General features: G+C 38.0%; 1 protein-coding gene across 1 annotated transcript in view; it reads left to right on the top strand.

Annotated features, from left to right (window-relative positions):
• LOC131573667 (protein NEL-like) overlaps positions 1-22,231 on the top strand; it is a 137,712-nt gene that overhangs the window by 38,128 nt on the left and 77,353 nt on the right. Inside the window, exons 10-12 of the mRNA XM_058827845.1 lie at positions 15,351-15,442; positions 18,202-18,304; positions 21,257-21,385. Coding sequence (XP_058683828.1) covers positions 15,351-15,442; positions 18,202-18,304; positions 21,257-21,385 — 324 coding nt within the window. The remainder of the gene's footprint in view (positions 1-15,350; positions 15,443-18,201; positions 18,305-21,256; positions 21,386-22,231) is intronic.

Below are 22,231 nucleotides of genomic sequence, written 5' to 3' on the forward strand. Positions count from 1 at the left end.
TGGTTCTTTTTGTGAGCCAAAAGAAAAAAAGCCACAAACCAAACAAAAACGAAACCCTGACCTTCTCTCCTAACTCCATACCTTTGTTTCAGGCCATTCAGACAACTTGTACTGTTTTGTCTTGTGTGAAGGTCGATGCTGGTAGCATGAGGAATGGCAATGAATGCAAATTATCACTGTGTTTTCTATTAGCTGAAATGGGCTAAAAGAAGCAGTAATCTTCCAAGGCAGATGAATGGGCCAGTGTGTTGGATATACGTTTCAGCTGTAGACAATGTAAAATTCAGTCCAGCTACCCTAGCATACATCTCAGCTCAGTGGGAGCTTCCTGTGGAGAACTGTTTGGAGCTGGAAGCCAAAGACTACTTTTTTCTATGCTTAATGCAATTTAGAAGAATTCTGAGAAGGAATGTGCAAAAGATCATTATTTTTTTTCTTTTTCTCTGCAGAGGCAATTGCTTTGTGTGGTGATAGGCACCAATATAAATTGTGGAGAGATTAAGGTTGCCTACTGACCATATAAATATTGCTTTAGACCACAGCCTTGGCTTAAGAAGTACCAAGGACGAGTTCATTTATTTTAAGTGAATTGTGGAAGGACTGCCAATGTCTTAGCAGCTGAGAGAATTGATGCATAGTCAGCAGCTCTTATTATGGTAATGTTTTTATTAGTCAATGCATTAACACCAAGGCATCACCTCCAAAAGCTACATGCACTCTTTTTTTTATTGTATTTGAAACAAACTGACTGATTTTTATTTCTTTTTACAAGACCAGAAGTGATATTTGTGCCAGTATCTGGTGCAGTAATAATTCCCATCACCAGAACTGATTTCCAGGAAGCAAGTGCTCTCTTCTCATCACTCTCTTCCTGCCAGTGATGCTGCAGATACTTACTGACCTAATAGCAAACTATTAAAATCCATCCCAACAGATTCCAGTATAGGTTAAAATCTGAGCCATTATGGTCAAATCTGCAGGCTGTGATTTTTCCATATACCTGTTTGTTTGTTTTTCTTGTGAGACAGGATATTTGATGGGTTTCTGGTGCATCTTAGCCAAATCTACAGTCTAACACCAGTATTTTAAGCAACTGTGAGAAGCGTAGGGTTGTACTGGATCAGCTCACAGTTCTGGTGCTAGCAGGTGTGGAGAGAGAGTGTGTAAAGGGGGATTTATAACTTGGGAAGCATTTTTAAACCAAATAATTAAAACACAAATATGGATATTGTGGCTCTTATTAACATGTGTGGGTTTCTGATGCAGTGATCTGTCTTGATATATTGTAGAAACTTTTAATGTTATGATTAAAATTAAAGGGATTTACCTACCCTCTTGCTTGTCATAATTCACCCATATTTTTTCCTCTAAAGCTAGACACTTCTGCCAGCTCCAGCACTTGTAGTTTACTGACACAGAGAGAAGGAGCTGTGAACGCCCATCTGCTCCTTTGTGGCAGCAACTGACCATCAGCAAGAGCGTAAAATTTGTATCTAGAAACTTAAGGAATATCGGTTAAACTTACTCTGAAACTCATAATTAATCCAGGTGGTTTGAAGCATTGTGGACTTAAGCCTGTGCTGTTTATTGAGTTCCATATTTTTACAAAATTGCCACTTTCTCCCCTGGGCTTTTATCCTCTAGCCTTAGGTGACTTCCATCAGCAGCAAAGTGGGATGCCAGCCCCCTGCCTTGTTCAGCCAAGGGCTGGAGAAGCTTCTGCATTCAGTGTGGCACAGAGAAGAGGCTGCAGCTTGGAAAAGTGATTAGTCACTGCCTGAACAGGTCATCTTATCCTTGCAGTAAATCAGAAGAAGGGAAATGGAAGAGCATCTCCAGCAGGCTGGCTGGAACACGGCATGAATCTGAGGGCTGAGGGCAGCCAGCAGGCTTGGGGTGTCAGAGCAGGCAGCAGTACTGGAGGAAGAAGAAACAGTTTTTAGCAGTAAAACAAAGATTTCTCATTTATCATAGTTCTTTAAAAAATGCACACTTTAGAATATAGAGGAAAAGCAACATTCTGGTTAATACAAAAAAATAGTTGCTTTTTGATTTTAAATACTTGTGTGGCTTTTGAAAGAACGTAAGTGCAAATAGAGCATAAATTTTGTTCTTCTGAGGTTTCTTTTTAATATGAAAATTCAGATAAATTAGCCTACTTCAGAACAGTATTAAAAGATGTCTTGAATATAGCCAACACTGGATTGTTTCATAGAGCTGTGTTATTTACTATAACCTCATGTAGTCAGCATGCAGAACTTCTGAATGTTATTTAGCAGAATAGTGTACATTCAGCCTCTACTTTTTGGATTTTCTGTGCTGAAATGTCTCACATCAACCTTATTTTTCAGGTTTTTGAATTGCATATAATGACAGTAACACATTGGGATGACAGATAAAAAGCATTATAGACCCACTTGTACTACTGAGATGAATTACATTGTACTTTACCAACTGTTTAAACCATTTTATTACTTCTTATGACTTCAAAAGAAAGTCAGTATTCATATTAATTTAGAAATAGGACATAAGTAATTTTTCTATTTAAATAATTTTACAAGAGGAAAAACCATATCCTTGAGCTCATGTAAGTCAGTAAAATCAGTGGAGACATTTTAGATTTACAAAGCTATAATAGGAAAACATACTTGATGCACCTGTCATTTGTGAATCCGGCATAGATCCTAGAATGTCAGTCTCACAAAAGGGCTGAGGTTGGAAGGGACCTCTGGAGATCTGGTCCAGCCCTCCTGCTCAAGCAAGGCCATCTTGAGCAGGCTGCCCAGGACTGTGGCTAGATGGCTTTTGAATATCTACACAGATATTTGGGATATGTGGGACTCCACAACCTCCCTGGGCAACCTGTGCCAGTGCTCAGTCACCCTCACAGTGACAAAGTATTTTCTTTAGTCCAAATGGTTTCTTATGTGTTCTGATCTGTGCCCGGTGCCTCTTGTCCTGTTACTGGGCACCACTGAGAGGAGCCTGTCTTTCTCGTCTTCATTCCCTTCCATCAGGAGTACACACACTTTGGGAAGATCTCCTCAGAGACTTCACTTCCAGGATGTGTAACATCTCAGGAAGCTGAGACACTCTAAGAATGTTTTGGGGCCTTTCCTGTGCAGAACTCAAAGACAGCTAAAGACAATGGAAGGATTCCCTTGGCTTTGGTAGTCAGGGCCAGTCTGACCCCAGATCCAAGGTGCTCAGTCTCTGCTCTGTTTTCCATTGTAAAGCTATAGAAATTCTCAAATTACTCTTACACCACAGCAATATTTGGTTTATCTCTGTTAAATAGCCATTGACAGAATTGTTAGGGGATTTTTGCTGCTGAGCATGTAGTCTCGCATGACTTTTCTAATTTCTAAGCTGGCCAGTATTTCTCATCAGAAGGAAAACTGAATCTTTCGACTTGCAATTCCTCTCTGAGCAGGAAACCCATTCCTTGTATGTCTTTTGTTCTCTATAAATTAAAATATAGCTTACAGTAAATTGAAATACAGCTTACAGTATTTGGACTTCTCGAAATATTTTGTTCCTATTTTGTTTCCTTTCCCACTTCCCCGTGTGCTTTGAATTTTGTTATTCCTTGTTAGCAAAGGAGAACTGGAGCAGTCAGTGCCTGTGCCTGTCTCAGATTTTCAGGCCTCAAAGTGTGGCTTCCTCCAAGCTGAGTGGCATTTTAGCTGTTCTGGACCCCATGCATTAGGGAGCTCCACTAGAAGACTCTAGATGTCGAGGCAATGTATCGGTAGACGAGGAGATCTCCAGTTAATGGTAAAATTATCTAGTTTTAGTCTTACTGTGTGCCTGAGGAGTGAATGCTAAAATAAAGTATGCTTAAGAAAATCCTTATTCATTAAAATACATTACACTGGATATACAGCAATCTGCACTAAAGAAGAAATTAGAAACATAATATTGGTAATTTTACTGGTAGAGAATTAAAAATATTTTTTTACATGGAGAATTTTGCTGTAGGCCATGCTCTGCTCTCCTTATAACCTATTTTGTCGAGGTTATGTGGGAAAAGAGCTAATCTTTTCCATTCCATTTTCATTATATTCTTACCAGAGAGTTCATAAAGTACAAAATACCTGCAGCATATTATTATTTTAGTTTATCTCCGGTGCAAATAAAACATTAACATATGCTAGATATGAATATATTTGCTTTCAGGCAGCTGGGAGTGGACAGATTGGCTATGTTCCAGCTCCTAATAAGTCGGTACCCTAGCTTTAGTAATGCTGATTTCACCAGAATTTACTTAGGTAGCTATGAAATAATAATTTATAAACATCTGGTTCTATTTATAATTACAAAAATCACCTAGAATATGTAAGCATTCACATGGCTGTGTGCTGTTTTCAATGTTTGTTCTCAGCAGTGATGTGCTTATGTCACTGTATATGCACCATTGGTATACAAGGTTCTTTGTTGTTTGATTTGCTTTTTGGGGGGCTGTGGTGGGGTTTTTTTTTCTTTGTTTCAGGTTTTTTGTGGGAGGGAGTTGTTGGGGTTTGGTTTTTTTTGTTCATCACCAGATGAACCCATCACCAGAAGCACATTGCCAAATGAGCAGCTTGTAGCTGTTATTCTAGTTTTTGCCTGAGCCCTTTATTCTGTAAATCTTGTTAATACCTATCAAAATAGGTATTATTTTTATATTTATCAGTATTATCAGTAGCAAGCATCTTCAGTGGGTATGTGCTGTGGAAAAAAGAATAAATTTGCCTTAGCTGAAAACCCTAGAACTGCAGGTTTTGGACAAGGTCATAGAAATGTAAGAAGTGGGAGGCAGAGAGCACTGATGGAGTCAAGGCTCTACAAAATCCAGCCAACCAACTAAATGAGATTCCTGGCTTGTACAATTTTGCAAAGACCAGTTTGCACTTGACATACTCGTGTTCAGAACAGGGTTGCCACATAGACAAGGATTGTATGGATGGAAAGCTGGCCTGGGAGATACTGGCAGGGGATATGGGAGTGTTCAAGAAGGCACACATACAGTTTTTTGACAGTGCCTATGTCTGTGAAATGAAAAAAACAGGAAGGTTGTGAAAGCTGAAACTCAATAAATAAATTATTGGAAGAAACTCCACCACAAAACTGTCAATAAATGTGATCTTATTTCCCCTGGAAGGGATGGTAAAATATGAATGAAGTTGATTCAGTGAGATTAATATAAAATGATGCACACTGTTATCCTTTATTTGTCTTTTTATGAAGATAATGATTTAAACCCATGGCTTTCAGTCTCTTGGACTGCAGAAGTTTGACATTTTTTCAGTGGAAACATGTAGTGAATTAAAGCATCTACTTCTTGGTTTACTTCTCTTAACTACTGCTTGCAGATATCTGAAGTGTGATGTATAGACCTCCAGGCTGTTATTGATCACTGTTTCTACATCTGTCAGCTCGTAAAATACATTCAGCTTCAAATAATGGTCACTTAGTCCCATGTGAAACACAACTTTAAAATGAAAATCTTGGCTGATATGGTGTAACAGACCTTTATCCTGCTTTCCTCTTCTGTTGCCTTCAAACACACCATTGCAGTTCTTGTTATTTGAAGAATTTCTGCAATTTGCTTTTGTCACTGTCCCAGGACTGTGTCAGTGGTGTTTCTGTAACTCTGTTCTGCCTCTCTGCCACTACAGAGATTTTTTTACTAATTTTTGCCTTTTTGGGGGTTTTTATTTGTTATCAGTTTCCACTAAGAGGAAAACCTTGTTCATTTGTTTGTGAGGGTGGTTGACTGTCCTAAGCCTTTTTCTGCAGGGTGGCTGACCAGTTTATTTTCATCTTCTACTCACTGAAATTATTTGTGTAAGTTTCTGATTGTAAATGAAAATTCTGGTTTTCCCCTTCTTGCTTTAAATTATTTTCAAGTATAATTTTGACTGTTTTCTCAATTTCATTTTAATTTGTGACATTTGCTTAAAAATCCCTTGACATTATTTTACATCTAGAACTTATTTTTTTGAACAGATGAAAAAAATTGAAGTTATTATTAGGTTAGGTTTTTTTCTTATGTCCAGTGTATACAAATATAGTAGTGTTAGAATTCAAATTAGTGTTAGAATTAGTGTTTGACACAATAAATTGGTTCAGAAAACACCTGGTTTCAGTTGGAAAATTTTTTTTCCTGCCCCCCCATCCTGAAATCAAAGCAAGTAAATATGCTTGACTCGTCTGGAAAATAGGCACATAGCCTGTTTTTTCTAGTAAGTGAGCACTTTGAATACTTTGAAGGTTGGGAAGATGAACAGCCATGCTTCTCTTTATGTTGTTATTACTTTGACAAAGACATGTAAATTTAGGTATTGTTTCCTTAAGATGTCTCTTTAGTTTATATTCGTATTGACTAAAGTGCGGTATTTTTCTCTAGGCAAATTTCATAAGCTTGTAAAGAGGGACTTTGTAGATGTGTTCATCTTGCTTTATCTAGAAACCTTGTAGATCCTCAAGGCATCTAAAAGAGCAATCAAATCTGAGCATAGCATAGAGGAGATAACAGTCTTGCATATGGTTGTTGTGAATTTCTTGGGCAGGCTTCTTAATAGCAGTAGTGTATGACTTCAGGATGCTTAAATGTTGTCCATTGTCTTCTGTGACTCTTGATGAATAGAGTTGGTAGTACAATGTAAGCCTGTAACCGCATGTTTTTCATTTTACTAATTTTGCAGTATTCTGCTGGTGAGTTGCTGTGAAGAAACATGGGAATAAATGAATACATTTTAGAAGTAGAAAGTTAAAATAGACATACAAATTAATAAGGGAATCACATCCTTGGGGAATCACTGGTTCTATCAGTGCTAGTCACTTTTTAAACACACTTTCAAGAGCACAGGAGCAAAATGTTGGAAGTCAAGTAGATGAGGCAGAAGTTCAGCTTGACTGAAAAGGGATCTTCTTTTGGATGAAGCTAAGGCCAAGAAGGAGGGTATATGCCCAGTGGAAGCAAGGTCAGCTGACATGGGAGGAATACAGAGATGCTGCTTGCCACTGCAGGGAGAAAGTTGCTGCAACTGAAGTTCAGCTGGAGTTGAATACAGCTCCATACAGATAAGCAGACTTAATTGCACAGTGTGTGAAGTCTGTCTAATGTCTGGAAAGGTCCTTCTAAGGACAATAGGAGTATTAATATATATGATTCCTTTTTTTAAATTATCAGTGACTGTAAAGCTTTCTTTCACTAATGTAGTTCCCAAAGGAAAAAAGGAATAGTTACATTAATAGTTGTTATGAACTCCAGTTTACCGGTTTTCCGTGATGGATCAGCATATCAATAGATACATTTGGGAGAAATTACCTGTGACATTGCAGAATCTCTGAACATCTGCTCCAGCTGCTTTTAAATTTTTAATTATTTCAAATCCTGAACTGACTTTAGGCATGAAGTATTGTATTGTTTGGGAATGTACAATGGATAATAGTAATTTCTAGCCTTGAGTAACAGCATGTTAGATGTACATAGGTTTCTTTTAAAAGTTGTCTTTTGAAAATTTCCAAAATTATTGGTAATAGCTGATTTTTTTTTTTTAATGTTAGTTTTTGGTTAAATATTATTAGATAATGAACATTGGGAGTGAGTATATAAAATAATTAGAAAGCCAGTTCATGTAGCCAATTTTAATCAAGATTTCCAAAAATGTGTTTACACTGCTGTCTGTGTTAAAAACCTTTTGCTGAACTAATGCGAAGGACTTAGCTTAATATTAAATACAGTTATCTGGAGTGTTTGTGATTATGCCAACTAATCCTGTCATTCTGGCTGAAGGGAGGGATGGAAGGATTGGCAGATTCCTTATGTGGGAACAGAAGTGTATGGAAGAAGAGTTGGGAGCATGAAACCCTGTCAGTTGCTGTACAGAGCTAGATGCAGGTCCTTTGAAAGAAGTGAGATCTAACAACAGCAATGGATGTGGTGCTCCACTCCTGGGAATGTCTGAGCACATTAGACTGGCCTGCGCCAAGAAGGCAAACGTGAGTATTGCTGAAACAGCCAACTTAACCGGGGGCTGCTGTTCACAGGAGAAGGGAAAGCACATGGATCTGAGAGGAAAGTAGATACGGTGAGATGGATGCCAGGTCACAGGAGTCTGTGCCTTCACTAGGGAGGTGTGTGCAGTGAAGTCACAGTGCAGAATTTCTAGCTAAAACATCTGTGGAAACTGTTCTGGATCAAGGAGATTCTGATTGAGAGTGGAAGCATCTGTAGGGTCCCTGATAGTTGCTTAAATATGACTTTAGTCTGTGAGTACTTGATATGGCAAGCTGTTGGTAAGAAACCTCCAAACTGTTGGAGGTAGCAGTGAATTTCTGGAACAAGCTGTGTGGAACCTTTGACTTGGGAGCGTGGAAACTAAACATCACTTCCAAGTTTTTTCTACCCTAATAAATGCCTGAATATATGGTGGTGGAGCTTGTATTTGCATAGGATGTTTTTTAATGCTGTCAAATGAAACGGTCTCAATCTGGGAAAATTCTGCTGCTCAGAGGCACTTGCCTTTTACTGAACATGTTCATGTGATCTGTGTCTACAAAGATGCAGAAAGCCACAGTCTCAGCAGTCATGTGCAAAAAAATGTGTCTTTTAAAATTATGCATAATTTGTGCCCTCTCTTTTTCTTTATGGAAAATCTGGGCAAAATATCCTAATGAATAAAATGTATTTATTTCCCTTCTGTTGCCCATTTGAAGTCCCTGGGGAGCAGAGTAGCAGTAACACCCTGTAAGCACAGCAGCAGCAGTAGGTGTGTATCTTCCTATCCATGTCATGTCCATGGATGGTTTCAACTTATGGCAATGGAGAACACAAGCCTCTTTTTATGTAGTAAATTAATGCTGCGTGGTGATATCTGTTTAGCTCTCACAGATTTCAAAATACTGACTCAAAAGTGTGCAAGTCTTTAGCAGTTTTTCATTAATTTCATAAATTCTTAATACTCATTCTGAATCAGTTCATTTAATTTCATCTTGCATGTGAATGCCTGTGACTTGAGGCATTCTGATGGGTGTATGGGTGAGTTTAAGCATGTCTTGAAGCATAAGGTGCTCTAGGGAGGTGTTCAGTTTTCCAGCTCTGCTATTTTTCTCTTAACAAAGTTTTCAGAAAAATATCTTTTACAACTTGCCCAGCAGTCCAGCTGAGAAAAGATGGAACAAAGTACAAATTTCCCTGTCAGCATTTGATAAAATATCTATTTGCACCTTCACTAAATATAGCTATGTCACTGGTGTTGCAGATAGCTGACATAATGAATCTATCAGATAATGTCTAATCCCATCTTTATGGGGATTAAGCAGACCTGTAATATTTGCATTGGAGTTCTCTTGGTCTGTCAGACTGTTATCCTATTTCTAAACTTTTAATATAACTTTAATACAATTGTAATTTAATTACTATTAACCTCAATTGCTTTTCTTCTCTTGACACCCTCTAAGGCTTTTGTCTAAGGTGTTTGATTTTATAGTTTGATGTTTTGCTGTGAAAATTATTTGACTATTGGATTGTCCACACAGTGAATTTTTCATAAAATGGGTGGGCATTTTGTTCACATTAGGCAAGCCCAAGCTTTTAAAATACTATGTTTGTAGGCCAAAATATTTCAGTTCTCTTTAACAAGCAGAAAGAATATGGTCCATTGCACTAAAGCAAAAATTTTGCATGTCGTTCAGTAGAACTGTTTTGGCTGCTCTGTTTAACCAAGCCGAAGTTGCATTGTGAATAGCAGTAATGCCCTTTTTAGGGGAAGCTGGCATCAAACACATTGTCCAGTTTGGATCTTTGCTTACCAAGAGATACCTCGATTTGTGCAATTAGTGTGCCTTGTCTTTGACTGGCTGTAGGCTCTTTCCCAGACTCCCCTGTCTGACAGCCTGCTTAAAAGTTTTACTCATCTGTTAGGTCTATTTGTCTCAGCTGAATGGCTGTCAATAGAGTTTTTAGTCATGTTTTCACTGCTTTTTCAGTGCTCAGATTACCTCTTTAGTCTTTAAGGATGACTCAAGGAGCCTGTATTCCAGGATTCAGATGAATTCTATAGAACACTTCTCAACACCACCACATAGGTTAGATGAATTATGCAATTTCCTGGTAGCAGTTGATGGAAATATAAGAAACACAAGAGGTAGGGGAAGGAATTTAGGATTTCAGATTGACTTCTTGCCAGTGTGACTAAACAGCCTGTTAGTGTTGTTGGAGGTGTTTCACACTATACTCTTAAGTTATTCTAAGACTAGTGTAGAAAAATGACTTTGTGTTTTAAATGTAATAGAAACATTTAGCTTTTCCAGCTAATGAGAAGACACAAATAGTAATTGATTCCTTGTCATGATAAAATTTCAAATGCATTTTTCTTTTTTTTTTTTAGCTGAGGAAGCAGAAGCAGATATATGCAGCTTTTCAGAAGTGATTGACTGGAAAAAATTGCAATATATTTTTCAGCTTAAAATTTGGAATAATTTTGAATTGTTGAGGGAGATGGCATGAAATGAAGTAAGTCTGCAGCCTCACTGACTGCAGTAACAGAGGAGTCTGAGCTTTCCAGAAAATGAGCAAAGGAGAAATAATGTTCAAATCCCTGCAAAGATAAATGAGAAAGGGGTGAGAGCCATGCCTAGTAATGACGTGGCTGTCAAAAGAAAGAAATTCAGGGAAGGTGACGATTATCTCTGTGTGTACTTCTAAGGATAAAGCCACACTGTGGTTTTGCACTATATATGCTTGCAAAGTAGGATTAATGGGATTTACACAATGCCTAGGCCTTAATCTCTGAACAGTAGAAAATGTAATCAAAGAGATTCCAAAGAGGAGGTAGGAAAACTAAATGAATGAGACAGGTTTGAGGGTTTTTTGTGTGAGATAATTTTGGGTGAGTTTCCTCCCTGCCAACTGACCAACATAAGTGAACAAATAATGAGGCAACGTAGGCTTAATTACCAGTTTTTGGGTTGTCCACTCATAATTACTGATAAATATCACAAAACTGCAAGTTCCATCTCATTGTGCAGCCATGAATACAAGAAATTAAAGTGGTTAGAGGAGTTGACAAATGTGCTAAACTTTCTGCTTTTGCTTGGTGATAAGTCTGAATCCAAACTAGCTGAGATACCACAGGGAAGTGTACATGCAAGTGTACATTCCTCAGGGGAAGGCATGTGCAATCTAGACAGTGAAGGTGATAAATGCAGAAATGAGAAAATGTACTACTTGGCGTCCTGAGAACTCAGTGAATGGAAGGCAGGAGTTCACTGAGTCATGGATTTTGCATCGACAGTTATAATAATACAAAAGGAAAGTATCATTGGAGGCCAATGGGAAGAAGACTGGATTGTGGAAGAGAAGAGATAGTTTAACAAACTGTTGATAATTCATTGAACAAACTCAACAGCAAGTGAGCTCCTGAAAGATTCCTTCTGCTAGAGGAACATGGAGAAGATTCCATGTCATCACAATGTGTTAAATAATACTCAAGGGTAGTTGTATTATTAATACAGCTATGTAAATATAAGCAGGCCTTGCTAATAATTTTTTTTTCACAGATGCTTACCAATGTAATATTTGATCACTTTATGCATACAAATACATCAAGAGTAGTCAAACTTGTAAGTGGCTTTGTAGGCTTCCCATTTCATCTTCTTAGAAACCTGTGTTCTGAACAATATATATTATTTTAGATACTGGGGGAATGTGGAATTTTGATGGGAAGAGGAAGTGGTTGACGTAATTCAGCTGTAGATGAAATCCTACATAGGCAATAACTATCAAGATCTGGAACAGCTAATCATCGGGTAATGTCTTGACTGTGAATTGAATGAAAGGATTTAAGAAGATGAAGGATGATACGCTTCCCCAGAGAGATACCAATCACAAACTAATCAAAATATCCTGAGAAGCATCTAGCCAAGCAGAAATTAAATCTTCACTGGACTTTTCCAATTACACAGTACTAGTCCAGATGTTCATGTTGCTGAAACATTTTTATTTCTGAAGGAAAATAAAGACAGGAATCACCAGCATCATGGGATGTTTACTGGCTGTGACAGTTGCTGTCAGGAGGCAGGAGGAACATTCTGTTCCACACTGCCTGGGATCTGGGTGCCAATGTCTTAGGATGAAAGGCGTGCAGAAAAAAGTTAGTAGATTCGTCTTTCTAGAAATCTTTCCAAGTGTGCTTAATATTCACCTAACCAGACAAAGTTTTTAGAAGCCTCCAGGTAGCCTGGTGCAGATCTGCCCTTTACTGTTTGTCAGGATGCCTCCTCAGTGGGCAGTGGAAGGGGAGTGGGCTGGCAAGAGAGTGGGAAAAAGAGGCATTTGTGGCAGCATTGGGAGAAGAAAAGACAGTGTGCACTGGCAAACTTACAACATTGCTGAACCCACCAGTGTCTGTCATGGTAAGTAAACACGGAGCCAGTGCTACTGGTGTGGATGAAGTGCCTGTGTGTTTTTTGGCATGGTTGAGAAGAAAAAACCAAGTGGTAGTACTCCAAATTAGAGCTTCAGTGCATCCTTTGGAAGGAGATGCCCAAATATGACAGGATCCTTCATGTATTAGAGAACACTAGTAGGAAAGTATTACTGTTTGATGATTTTAAGAAGAAATATCCCTTTTGAATGTTGTCAGTGAGAGCAGCAGTCCATTAAAAGACATGCTTAAGCTTGTGCTTAGATTATTCAGTTTAACAGGTTTTCAATTCAGTTTCAATTAATTCTTTTTGATTGGGCAGTTATTTGTTGGATTTTCTCTCTTTTCTCATAGTTTGATCATTCTATATAGATAGGTCCCTGACACCTGGAGGCATTATAACCTTGCTGACAAGGCTACAGCAAAATGCTTGGATTGTTTATTTAGGGGAGCTCTATGGATGAAAGAATTTTCTTAGCTGCATGATGGCCAAGTGTTGTGGTTGTGGAGGTGGGCATGTGAACTGTGCTTGAAATTTCTGGCACCCACACAGGCTTTAAACATACACTCTGCTGCCATGTTCTAACCTTTGAGGAACAATCTTTGGGTGTGTGAAGATACATGGGAAAGGGTCAAGGGCCATCTGGGCAGAGCCATCTCTCATAGACCCAGAATTTCTAAGTTTTTCTTGTTTCCAAGACTTTATGGAGAAGAGCTGATTTTCTTGTTGAAAGCAAGTATTTGTGATAGTGTCACTGATTAGAATGGTTTCATATGCAAAGACTTCCAAAGTCTGTTGGTGAAATTAAAAACTGGCTTTGTGATTTCACACTAGATTGATGTGTTCTTTTGATGCTGCTTCTGTGTATGTTATTTTCTATGTTTCTTTGAAGAATCAATTTTGTTGCCATTAGTAAGGAGACTGGATTCAGTGGACATATTTTCTTCTAAGATAGAATGACAGCGATTTTGATGTCTTTTGCCATTTCTGTGAACAGTCATAGTCTGCCTGTTGGGAACATGAGGATGTGTTAACAGTTCATTGCCATTGTGTGATCCTCAGGCATTGCTATACTGTATTTTTCCTGTCATGTGTAGTTCTTAGAAACTTGAAATATATGGGGCAAGGGAAGGACTGAATATTTGAATATTTCAGTTTTGTGTCATGGCCTGTAATGCACAGGAGGTGATATATATGACTGGATGATTGACTTGTCTTGCCTAGATCCAAGATCTGCTAGTCCCTGGTAAAGAAGTACATAGAATTATTTCATGTACTTCCTTCTAGAAGGGTTTGTTTTGGGGAGAGGAAAGAGACACAGTGTTGAGCTTTTATGACTCTTTGTGAGTCACACACTCTGGGTGTAGTGGGATGACCCTGGCTGAACTCCAGGCACCCCCCAAAGCTGCTCTCTCACTCCCCTCCACAGCTGTACAGGGAAGAGAAAATGTAACAAAGGGATATGTGAGTTGAGATAAGGACTGGGAGAGCACTTTGGATGCTTGTATCACACAAGATAGTTTATATTTTATAACATAATGGTAACTAATATTTCTGAATTTCAAAAACCCCATTTTTGTTGCTATACCCATTACTTATTTTTCATCATCAGTTCCAAGACTTTCTACATGCTGACCAAGTAATAAGAAGGAGCTACAAGTTAAAAATGAAAAGTAAAGTAGAAATGAAAATAAAAGGAATAATTCATATAGGTCATTCAAACTAAAAAATAAATAAAATGAAAAGTCTTGTACTTTTAGATATTTTTATATTGTCTACAAATTACAGTCTATTTAAACAGAATAGATAAATCTCTCTGTGAAAGGATAACTGATTTGCATCTCTAAATCAATGATTAGAAAATTAGACCTCTAACATGTAATCTGGAACTTGAAAGTTGTAACCTACTCTTGTTATTTCATGATTATGCTTACTTGATGAGCCTTGACTGTGTCCTAAGCAACAGAGACAGACATCTGATTTTCTGTACCTAGCAGTTATGTTACTCAGCCTTTATACTTTGCATAATGTAATTGCAGTAATGGAACCATTAAATTAAAAAAAAAAAAGGCAGGACAATTTGCTGTGAAGACGTTTTATGTAAGTCTTAAACACTGAATAGGAGCTTTAGTGAGCAATCCAGTACGAGCTGTGTCAGCATGCTGTTGTGAAACCTGGTGCTGCCAGGGGGTAGGAATGGCACCAAGGCCATGGTACGACAAACACCGATCCTAGTGACATCCGTCTGTCATTTGATCATTGGAGACTCAATCCTGTTTTTGTTGGGGGTTAAAAAATATACAGTCATGAAAAGTCAGTTACTTAAATGTCAGTACAATAAAATTCATATACTTGAATATGTCGCAGCAGTAATGATAAAGAACTGGGATAATCAAGATTAAACAAATCCATAATGTTTAAATAACCGTGTGAGGTGACAAAACATCAAAAGGCTGTGATAACAAATAAACATGTGGCTTCAGTGATCACCCTTCATCATGCAACATTCCTCTTCAAGAAACTAATTATGTATTAATGCCACTGGTGGTGCTCTCACAGCTCCATTTTCCTGTGCACCCCTGAAGTGTGATGCAGGCAGTCACCTTTCTTGGTGTAACTCTTCTGCACTCTTCTGCCATCTCAGTAGTTATCTGTACTTCATATTGCTTCAACGTGCTTCACCTTTCTACTTGCGTGTGCTTTTTTGGGTACTTTGTGGGTTTTTTTCTCCTCTAATTTATTTTCTTATGATATCCAAGAGTCCTGTAGATGGGTTTAGAATATTCTTGCAGTATTCTCTATACTGAATCAGTATTTTAATTTTGAAATGGTGTTCTCTTTAAGAAAACATATCAATTCTATAAGCAGTGTGCCAACACATTTATACAAAATCACTGTGTTTTGTTGTTTTGTTTTGTTTTTTCCCTCTGAAGCGGTGTGTGTATTTGAAGGCAGAACCTACTTTGAAGGACAAAGAGAAACTGTGTATTCAAGCTCAGGGGACTGTGTTCTGTTTGAGTGCAAGGTAAGAATACTCTTGATGGAATAAAAATTCTTGCATGTTAGAAATATCAAAGTCATGCTGAAAGAAACTTTTGAAATACAGACAGATGTTCCTTAGGAAGTGACAGAAAATGCATCTAATAGGTCCCGTTTTTATTTTGTCTGAGTTCCACATCAAATTTTTGCAAATAAATTTACTTTGCATAGCTGCAAGCTTTGATGATACAGCTTGACAATCAAGCAGCATTCTTTCTTCCTTAGGTGTCATCCCCACCATCAGTAATGAAACAGCAGCAGATTACCTTATGTTTCCATCTGCAGTGTTATTGTTCAAAATTATGTGTTCAGGTGTAAGAGATACACGAATGTGATGGGGACATAGTTTGGAATTCTGGATCATTCTTAGAGGAAAAAGAAGGAAAAAAGCTGGTACACTGGTATCTGGTATTTCTAGGGATACAAATGGGGTAGGATTGGGGTTTTTATTTGTAAACAGAACATACCTGATGCTGAGTCAGTCTTGCCCTGCTGCATGAATAGAGCTGCTCTTCAGGACACAAATACACTTTAAGGGCAAAATATATCCCAGGGACAGCTGTGGGTTAAGAATTACACAAACTGATGCAGAGAGTTGTGTGGTGTCTCTCCAGGGGAGGGATGGGGGAAAAAAACCTGTCTGGTTAGAGCTGCAGGCTGTGGGCTGGAGTTCAAAACCTGAACACACTTTTCTAGGGCAGAGAAAAAGATGAGCAACTCCTCTTGCCATGCAGCTGTCCATCAGACCTGTTTCTGGAAATCCCAGATATTTTCATACAGTTGTTAAAAAGTGTATCTTACAAAGAAGAACTGGAACTCTTGTCTAACTGCTGTTGTTTTTAATCTTTATGAGCCTAATCCCTGCAGTAGGGGCTTTGAAACCCTTTTGAGAATGGAAAGGAGAAGCTGATCAGAAATAATTTTTGATTCAGCTGTAGGGGCTTTTTAGGGCTATGAGCTTTTATTTTCAACATGGCACCCAGGACATGAATTCCACGAGTAGTCAATGGATATAATTAACAACGATCAAAAGTTACGTGATGTTGCCTTGTGTTCCTTGCTGCTGGCAATTGTGATACCGTTAAAAAAAAAAGTCTCTGTTGGCTGGGCTAGTCTGTGTTTTGTTGATTTGACTTGTTTTCTGGTAGGCTGCCTCACTGTCTTGGTAGAAATAGTAAGCAGCAGCTTTGGCTGACTGAAGTGTTGCTTTTTCAAGAACTGAAGTACACGGTTTCTTCTGAACAGCCTCATGAATGATAATTCAGAGCATGAAATCCATATACTGTCAACTTTGTTGGTCAGTTAGGAATTCATAGATGGGCATTATTTTTATTATTATTACCAGAGTTCTCATAAAAGGATATAATTAATGACTTCAAGTCAAGAGGAATTAATAGGAATGGCACAGGTACTGGTTTCATGCTTGAAGGCTTGCAATGATGTTATCAAGGCAATGTGTGGAATTTTTTCATTTTGTATGGATATAATTAAAAGTGCCATGCTTTGTTTTATTGTCTGCTGCAGTTGTGCATGCTATAGGCATACACTTCTCTGAATATTATAAATAAGTGAATGAAAAATTATCTTCCAAATTAGAATTTATAAAAGATTGAAGTGAAATTTTGGTGATAAAAGATTAAAGTGAATTTAAAGTGACTACCCTAATTGATGTTATTTCTATCAAAGGTTAATTTAGCTTATGGGATTGTTTGGTTTTGTTTGTTCTGGTGTTCAGCACATCTCTGTCTGATTTGCTTTATTGTATTATAAGATTAAAGCTGGTTCCTCTCTCAAGATTGTTTAAGGTAAACTTTGAGCAGTAATTTTGATATTGGCTGTTGTGTACACGTTCATCTTTATATTTCATGCTTAAAGAGGATTTAAAATTAAATGCAAGATGAATAATAATAGTAGTACACACATACATGCAATGGTATATGCATTGTTTTAATCGCTTTTCTTGCATGCAGAAATGCAAGGGTCCTGAGTTCATTGAGGTCTTATTTGAACCACATTGCTTATTTTATGGCAGATGCCTCTGAGGGACATGCTGCTGTTTGCCTTGTTTTCTTTCTGTGCCCTAGCATGACTAGAGCACTGCAAGATAGATTATTTATGGCCTAGGGAGCCTAAAGGTGCTGTACCCATGGTAGCCAGGTTCTAAGGCAAGCATTTTGTGTGCCTTAACGTGACCTGCACTGAGTGCTGAAGATACTTAGATATCGTCTCATAGTATTGTACCCTTCCTGATGCCTGATCCAAACTTAGCTGAGAAACCCTCTCTTTCCTCACAGGGACTCAGTGCCAGTTGCTTTCAATGTTACTGCCACAGCAGTGAGACCAGAGATGGTCGTTTTATTTTACTTTCTGTATATATAACAAGCTTCTTTAGGGTATTCATTATGGGGACCCTTGACTCTGGAATCTGCTGCCTTAGTTTTTGAGAAATAATTGTAACACTTTCAGGCATAATGCTATGACAAACTTCTAAGGCAAATTACTTGACAGCTAGGATAAGAGAAGAATGAGAATTTTTGCCATACTTCTGCTTGCTTAAAAAGGTTTGGGTATAGAGTTCCTGATGCTTCTATTGTGCTATGTTGTCCTCTCAAATGGTTTTTGAGGCTACCTGGATTTTGGCCTACGCATGGGTTTTTTGTACATTATAATGCTGAAACTCCACTAAAGTTAAAGCTTGCTTTATTTCCTGTCTCACAGTATTAATCAATTACCTCAATTTAACAGGACCACAAAATGCAGAGAATTCCAAAAGACAGCTGTACAGCTTTGAACTGCCCAGAATCTCAACAGATCCCCTTATCTCACAGTTGCTGCAAAGTCTGTAAAGGTAAGGTAATAGCAGGATATATGTATAAGCTCAGTGTAATCTTTCATTCTTATAGATTACAAATAGACTTTTCTTTTTCTGATAATTTTGAATAGAACAGTCCTATGCACAATGATCACTGTAGATCTTTGGAAGCTGAATAAGTAACAACTGCACTGTGACATCTGAAAATTGTTTGTAAAATGTTTAGTAATGTAAATTCTGTAAAACAAGATTTTGTGTTTTATTCCAGCCAAAAATGGGTGGAAAGTCTAAGAAATAATATATATATATATATATATATATAGTGATTTTTCTTCACTCTCTCCAGTGTCCAGATTAAATAGACTGGAGAAATATTAATGTTTGCCAGCATCTTTCTGGGATGCTTTGAGAAATCTCTTTCAGAGAACTGTTTGTACTGTGCAGTTGTTCAAGTACTTGGGTAACTTGTTCACCTTTCTGGAGTTGAACATAGTATTTTTGTATGCTGTGCACCTTTGCATGTTGCACCCAGTCTGATCCTTGCCAAAGGAGAGAGATGTAGGAAGTGCTCTGGGTCCTTGGCCCACCCTTTTGATCTGGACTAACTGGTACCTTCAAAGTTATTAACATTTGCATCTTCAAGCAGCTACATCTGTTTCTTCTACAGCTAAATAAGATAAATTGATACTTGGCATAAAGGAATGTGTTGATATTTGGCATGAAGGAATGTGTTAGGCTCTTGGACTGATTTTAGGTAGACATCAGCGATGATTGCAGCTATGGCTATTTCTGTGCTGCTCAGCACAAACATGAAGGATATGATTAATGGCATCAAGCAGAGCGATAAGAAAGTAGAAGAACTTAAAACAGGTCTTCAAGTCTGTCACAGCCCAAAAGGATTTTTTAATGATAATTTTCTATAAAATCTTTACTAGCTTAGAGAAAAGGATTCTATGTTTCTCATGCCTGTTATACCTAGAAGATTTTAATATACGTCAGTTGATTGCTTTCTGAATATTTTCAATTCTCCCTGAACTATGCTAGCTTGGCTTCTCATGAGGTGAGGAGCTTATTCTTTAAACAAGAAGCTGCTGTAGGCTATTATCCAGCAGCATGTGTTTTGTTTACTAATACAGCTGCTGTATGAGTGTTGCAATCTTAACAATAATAATCAGTATGAAAACCCTTGTGCCTTCTGGATGACATGTATTTTAGTTGTTAATGTCAAAATCTGATGCAATCCAATACAGGCCAGTTAATCCAGGAATAAACCTCTTGCTTTTCTATGAACTCAGGATTCAATGAGGAGGGCAGCAAAAAGGCAAAAAGTAGATGTTGCCATGGCCAGAGGTTGCTCTTGATGCACATGGTTCTGCTGTCATCAAGGAGTGTTGAAGACCCTCTAGCACAGTTAAAGTGTAGAAAGTTTTGCTCCATAATGTCCTGTGTTAGATGTCATCACTGTGGTAGCTGTGGTGAATGGTAATATCTAAGTAACATTACCTAAGTATATCTTCAGGTAAGAGAAACGACCCACAGCAGGAGGAAGAAAAACATTAGTCTGTCATATCACAACAGGTCTGTGATATTTCTATCATAACCGTGTCACTGGGTCTCAGTACTAAAACATTTTGTCTTTATGGGATATTGTGCTTCCTTGTCTTTTGCTTCATTCCTGTTGCTTCATACTATTCCTGAGCTGTCTAGGTGCAAAATACTTTGACCTGACTTCCAAGCATCTCTGCTGCCACTGTCCTGCTCGGGGTCCTTGTTTAACTAAGCTTCTGTGAGGTTAGGGTTAGAAGCTCTTGCATGGCAAAATATGAAGCGGAAACCAGGTGGAATTATGAAATTAATAATTTTTACTGCTAAAAAATACTTTTTTGCTATTTTGCAAAAGGCTTGTGTTGCAGCCTGATGCCAGCTTGCATTCTGGAGCTGTTGCTGTTACACCAGTCCTGGCTCCCTGAGCCTGGCCCATGTCCCCAAGGTCTCCTGTGGTTTTGAGAGAAGAAAGTAATTATTGGAAAGCACTACTGCTGCTTGATCAATTAATACTTCAGTGAAAGAAGGAAACTTGAAACGAACAGAATTAATGAGAAAACAGGGAAGGAGACAAGCTCCACACCTTTACATACAGATCTGGGAACTGTGGAAGCTTCGTCAGTTGCTAGAACCAGCCAATGTTGTTCAACAATGTCAAATCATTACATTTCATGAGAGCAAACAGAAAAAAATTAAATAGAAACCCACAGAGTTGAAAGGTTCAATCTAAATTTTCCAGCCTGGAAAAGAACTTCATTACCTTAAAAATTTATAATTAGGGTGCAAAATGGCCACACTCAGGAAAAATGGAAAAGAAAAAATTAGGAAATTTGGATGCTAACAGGTGAGATTTAAAAATAAAATTCTCTGTAACGGAAAGAATGATGCAATAAGGGAAGAGTATTCAGTTAGTGGAGGAAGGGATGAGATAAGGGGAGAGTAAAGGAAAACAAGTTAATGTTAATCAAAGACTTTTGGTTAAATATAGAAGGATTTTATAAATACACCTGGGAACAAAAAGTGCTAAAAGTAATATCACTAGTAAATGAGATGCTGAATGTCTAAGCTGTTAAGCTCTTTTATAAATGTACAAACAAACAAAAAAGAAAATGACAAGAACTATATAATTAAGACATGTCCTGTAAAAGTAATTAACAATGACAAGGAGACAGTAAGGGGATTTAAGCAAGCCTCCTATCCAGCTGCTTCAGATCAGTGCTATAACCTGAAATTGAATTGAAGACCCAAAGACAGTCTGTTCTGGTGGCCTTTACTACTCCTCTCATCCATTTCATGCTTGGTACAATTTATTTTTCTGTATCTCACAGACAATAGAAAGGTATTCTTTGACCTAACTGAGAAAAAGATAGGACTGTCTTTGACAGGTATGTTTTGTAATCCCTGGATTCTTTTTAACCCTCAATCATGCTTGTTTCTGTACAGGCCATGACTTTTGCACTGAAGGACATAACTGTATGGAGCATTCTGTCTGCCGAAACCTAGAGGACAGAGCAGTCTGTAGCTGCCGGGATGGCTTCCGAGCCCTTCGAGAGGACAATGCCTACTGTGAAGGTGATGCCTTGTACACAGGCTTAGCACTTCTGTATAAATTGTTTATTATGTATATCACCTGTGGGATGAGTGAGTTCATTGTATTGAATGTCTATCCGTTTATGAATCAATACAATGTGCAGCATGTTGATCAACTAAAATAATAACTCCAATTAAGTTCTTTAAAAGAAAATTTTAAAAAAATCTGATCAGTATGGAGGCGACCAGTTAATATGGCTGAGGTCTTGAATTAGAAGCAGGCTTCCATAGGAAAAATTTGCCTTTTTTTTCATGATATTCAGATACTTAGGCAATCTAAATTCAACCATTTGAAAAACATCTAGTTAGTGTAACATCTAGTTTCTCTTTTCACTGCTGCATGTTCCTATTCTCTCTCTCCAGGAAGTAGGAAATGCTATAGACTAGATTTTAGTATTGTTAATCACACTGAGTAAAGATTCATTATTTGAGTTGCTCTATTGGTACGACAAGATACTTAATCAGAAGAGAATCATCTGTACAATCTAGCATCACCAGGTGAAAGGAACTAGCTCCAGCAGTGAAAGCCACTGCAGTCTCAGTGTTTGTGCTAACTGTTGCTCTGCCTCATGAAAACCCTGATTCTGTCAACACAAGACACCAGTTTGCTGTCAGGCCAATCTTACCATAAAGCTTAAGTGTTGGCAGCAGGATGGGCTTTGACTAATAAGCAGTTCTGTTCAGATTACATTGAAAGCCAAGCATCTGGGAGTAGATGTAGTTTAAGGTACTCTGCAGTCCCACCTAATACCTGCATTATTCCCTGGTGACACAATAAATGGGATAAATTGAGGCCTTTTAAGATTGTTCCTTTGGCTGAACTCTGCC

This window comes from Poecile atricapillus, chromosome Z, assembly GCF_030490865.1.
Source record: "Poecile atricapillus isolate bPoeAtr1 chromosome Z, bPoeAtr1.hap1, whole genome shotgun sequence".
In the NCBI taxonomy this organism is placed as follows: domain Eukaryota; kingdom Metazoa; phylum Chordata; class Aves; order Passeriformes; family Paridae; genus Poecile; species Poecile atricapillus.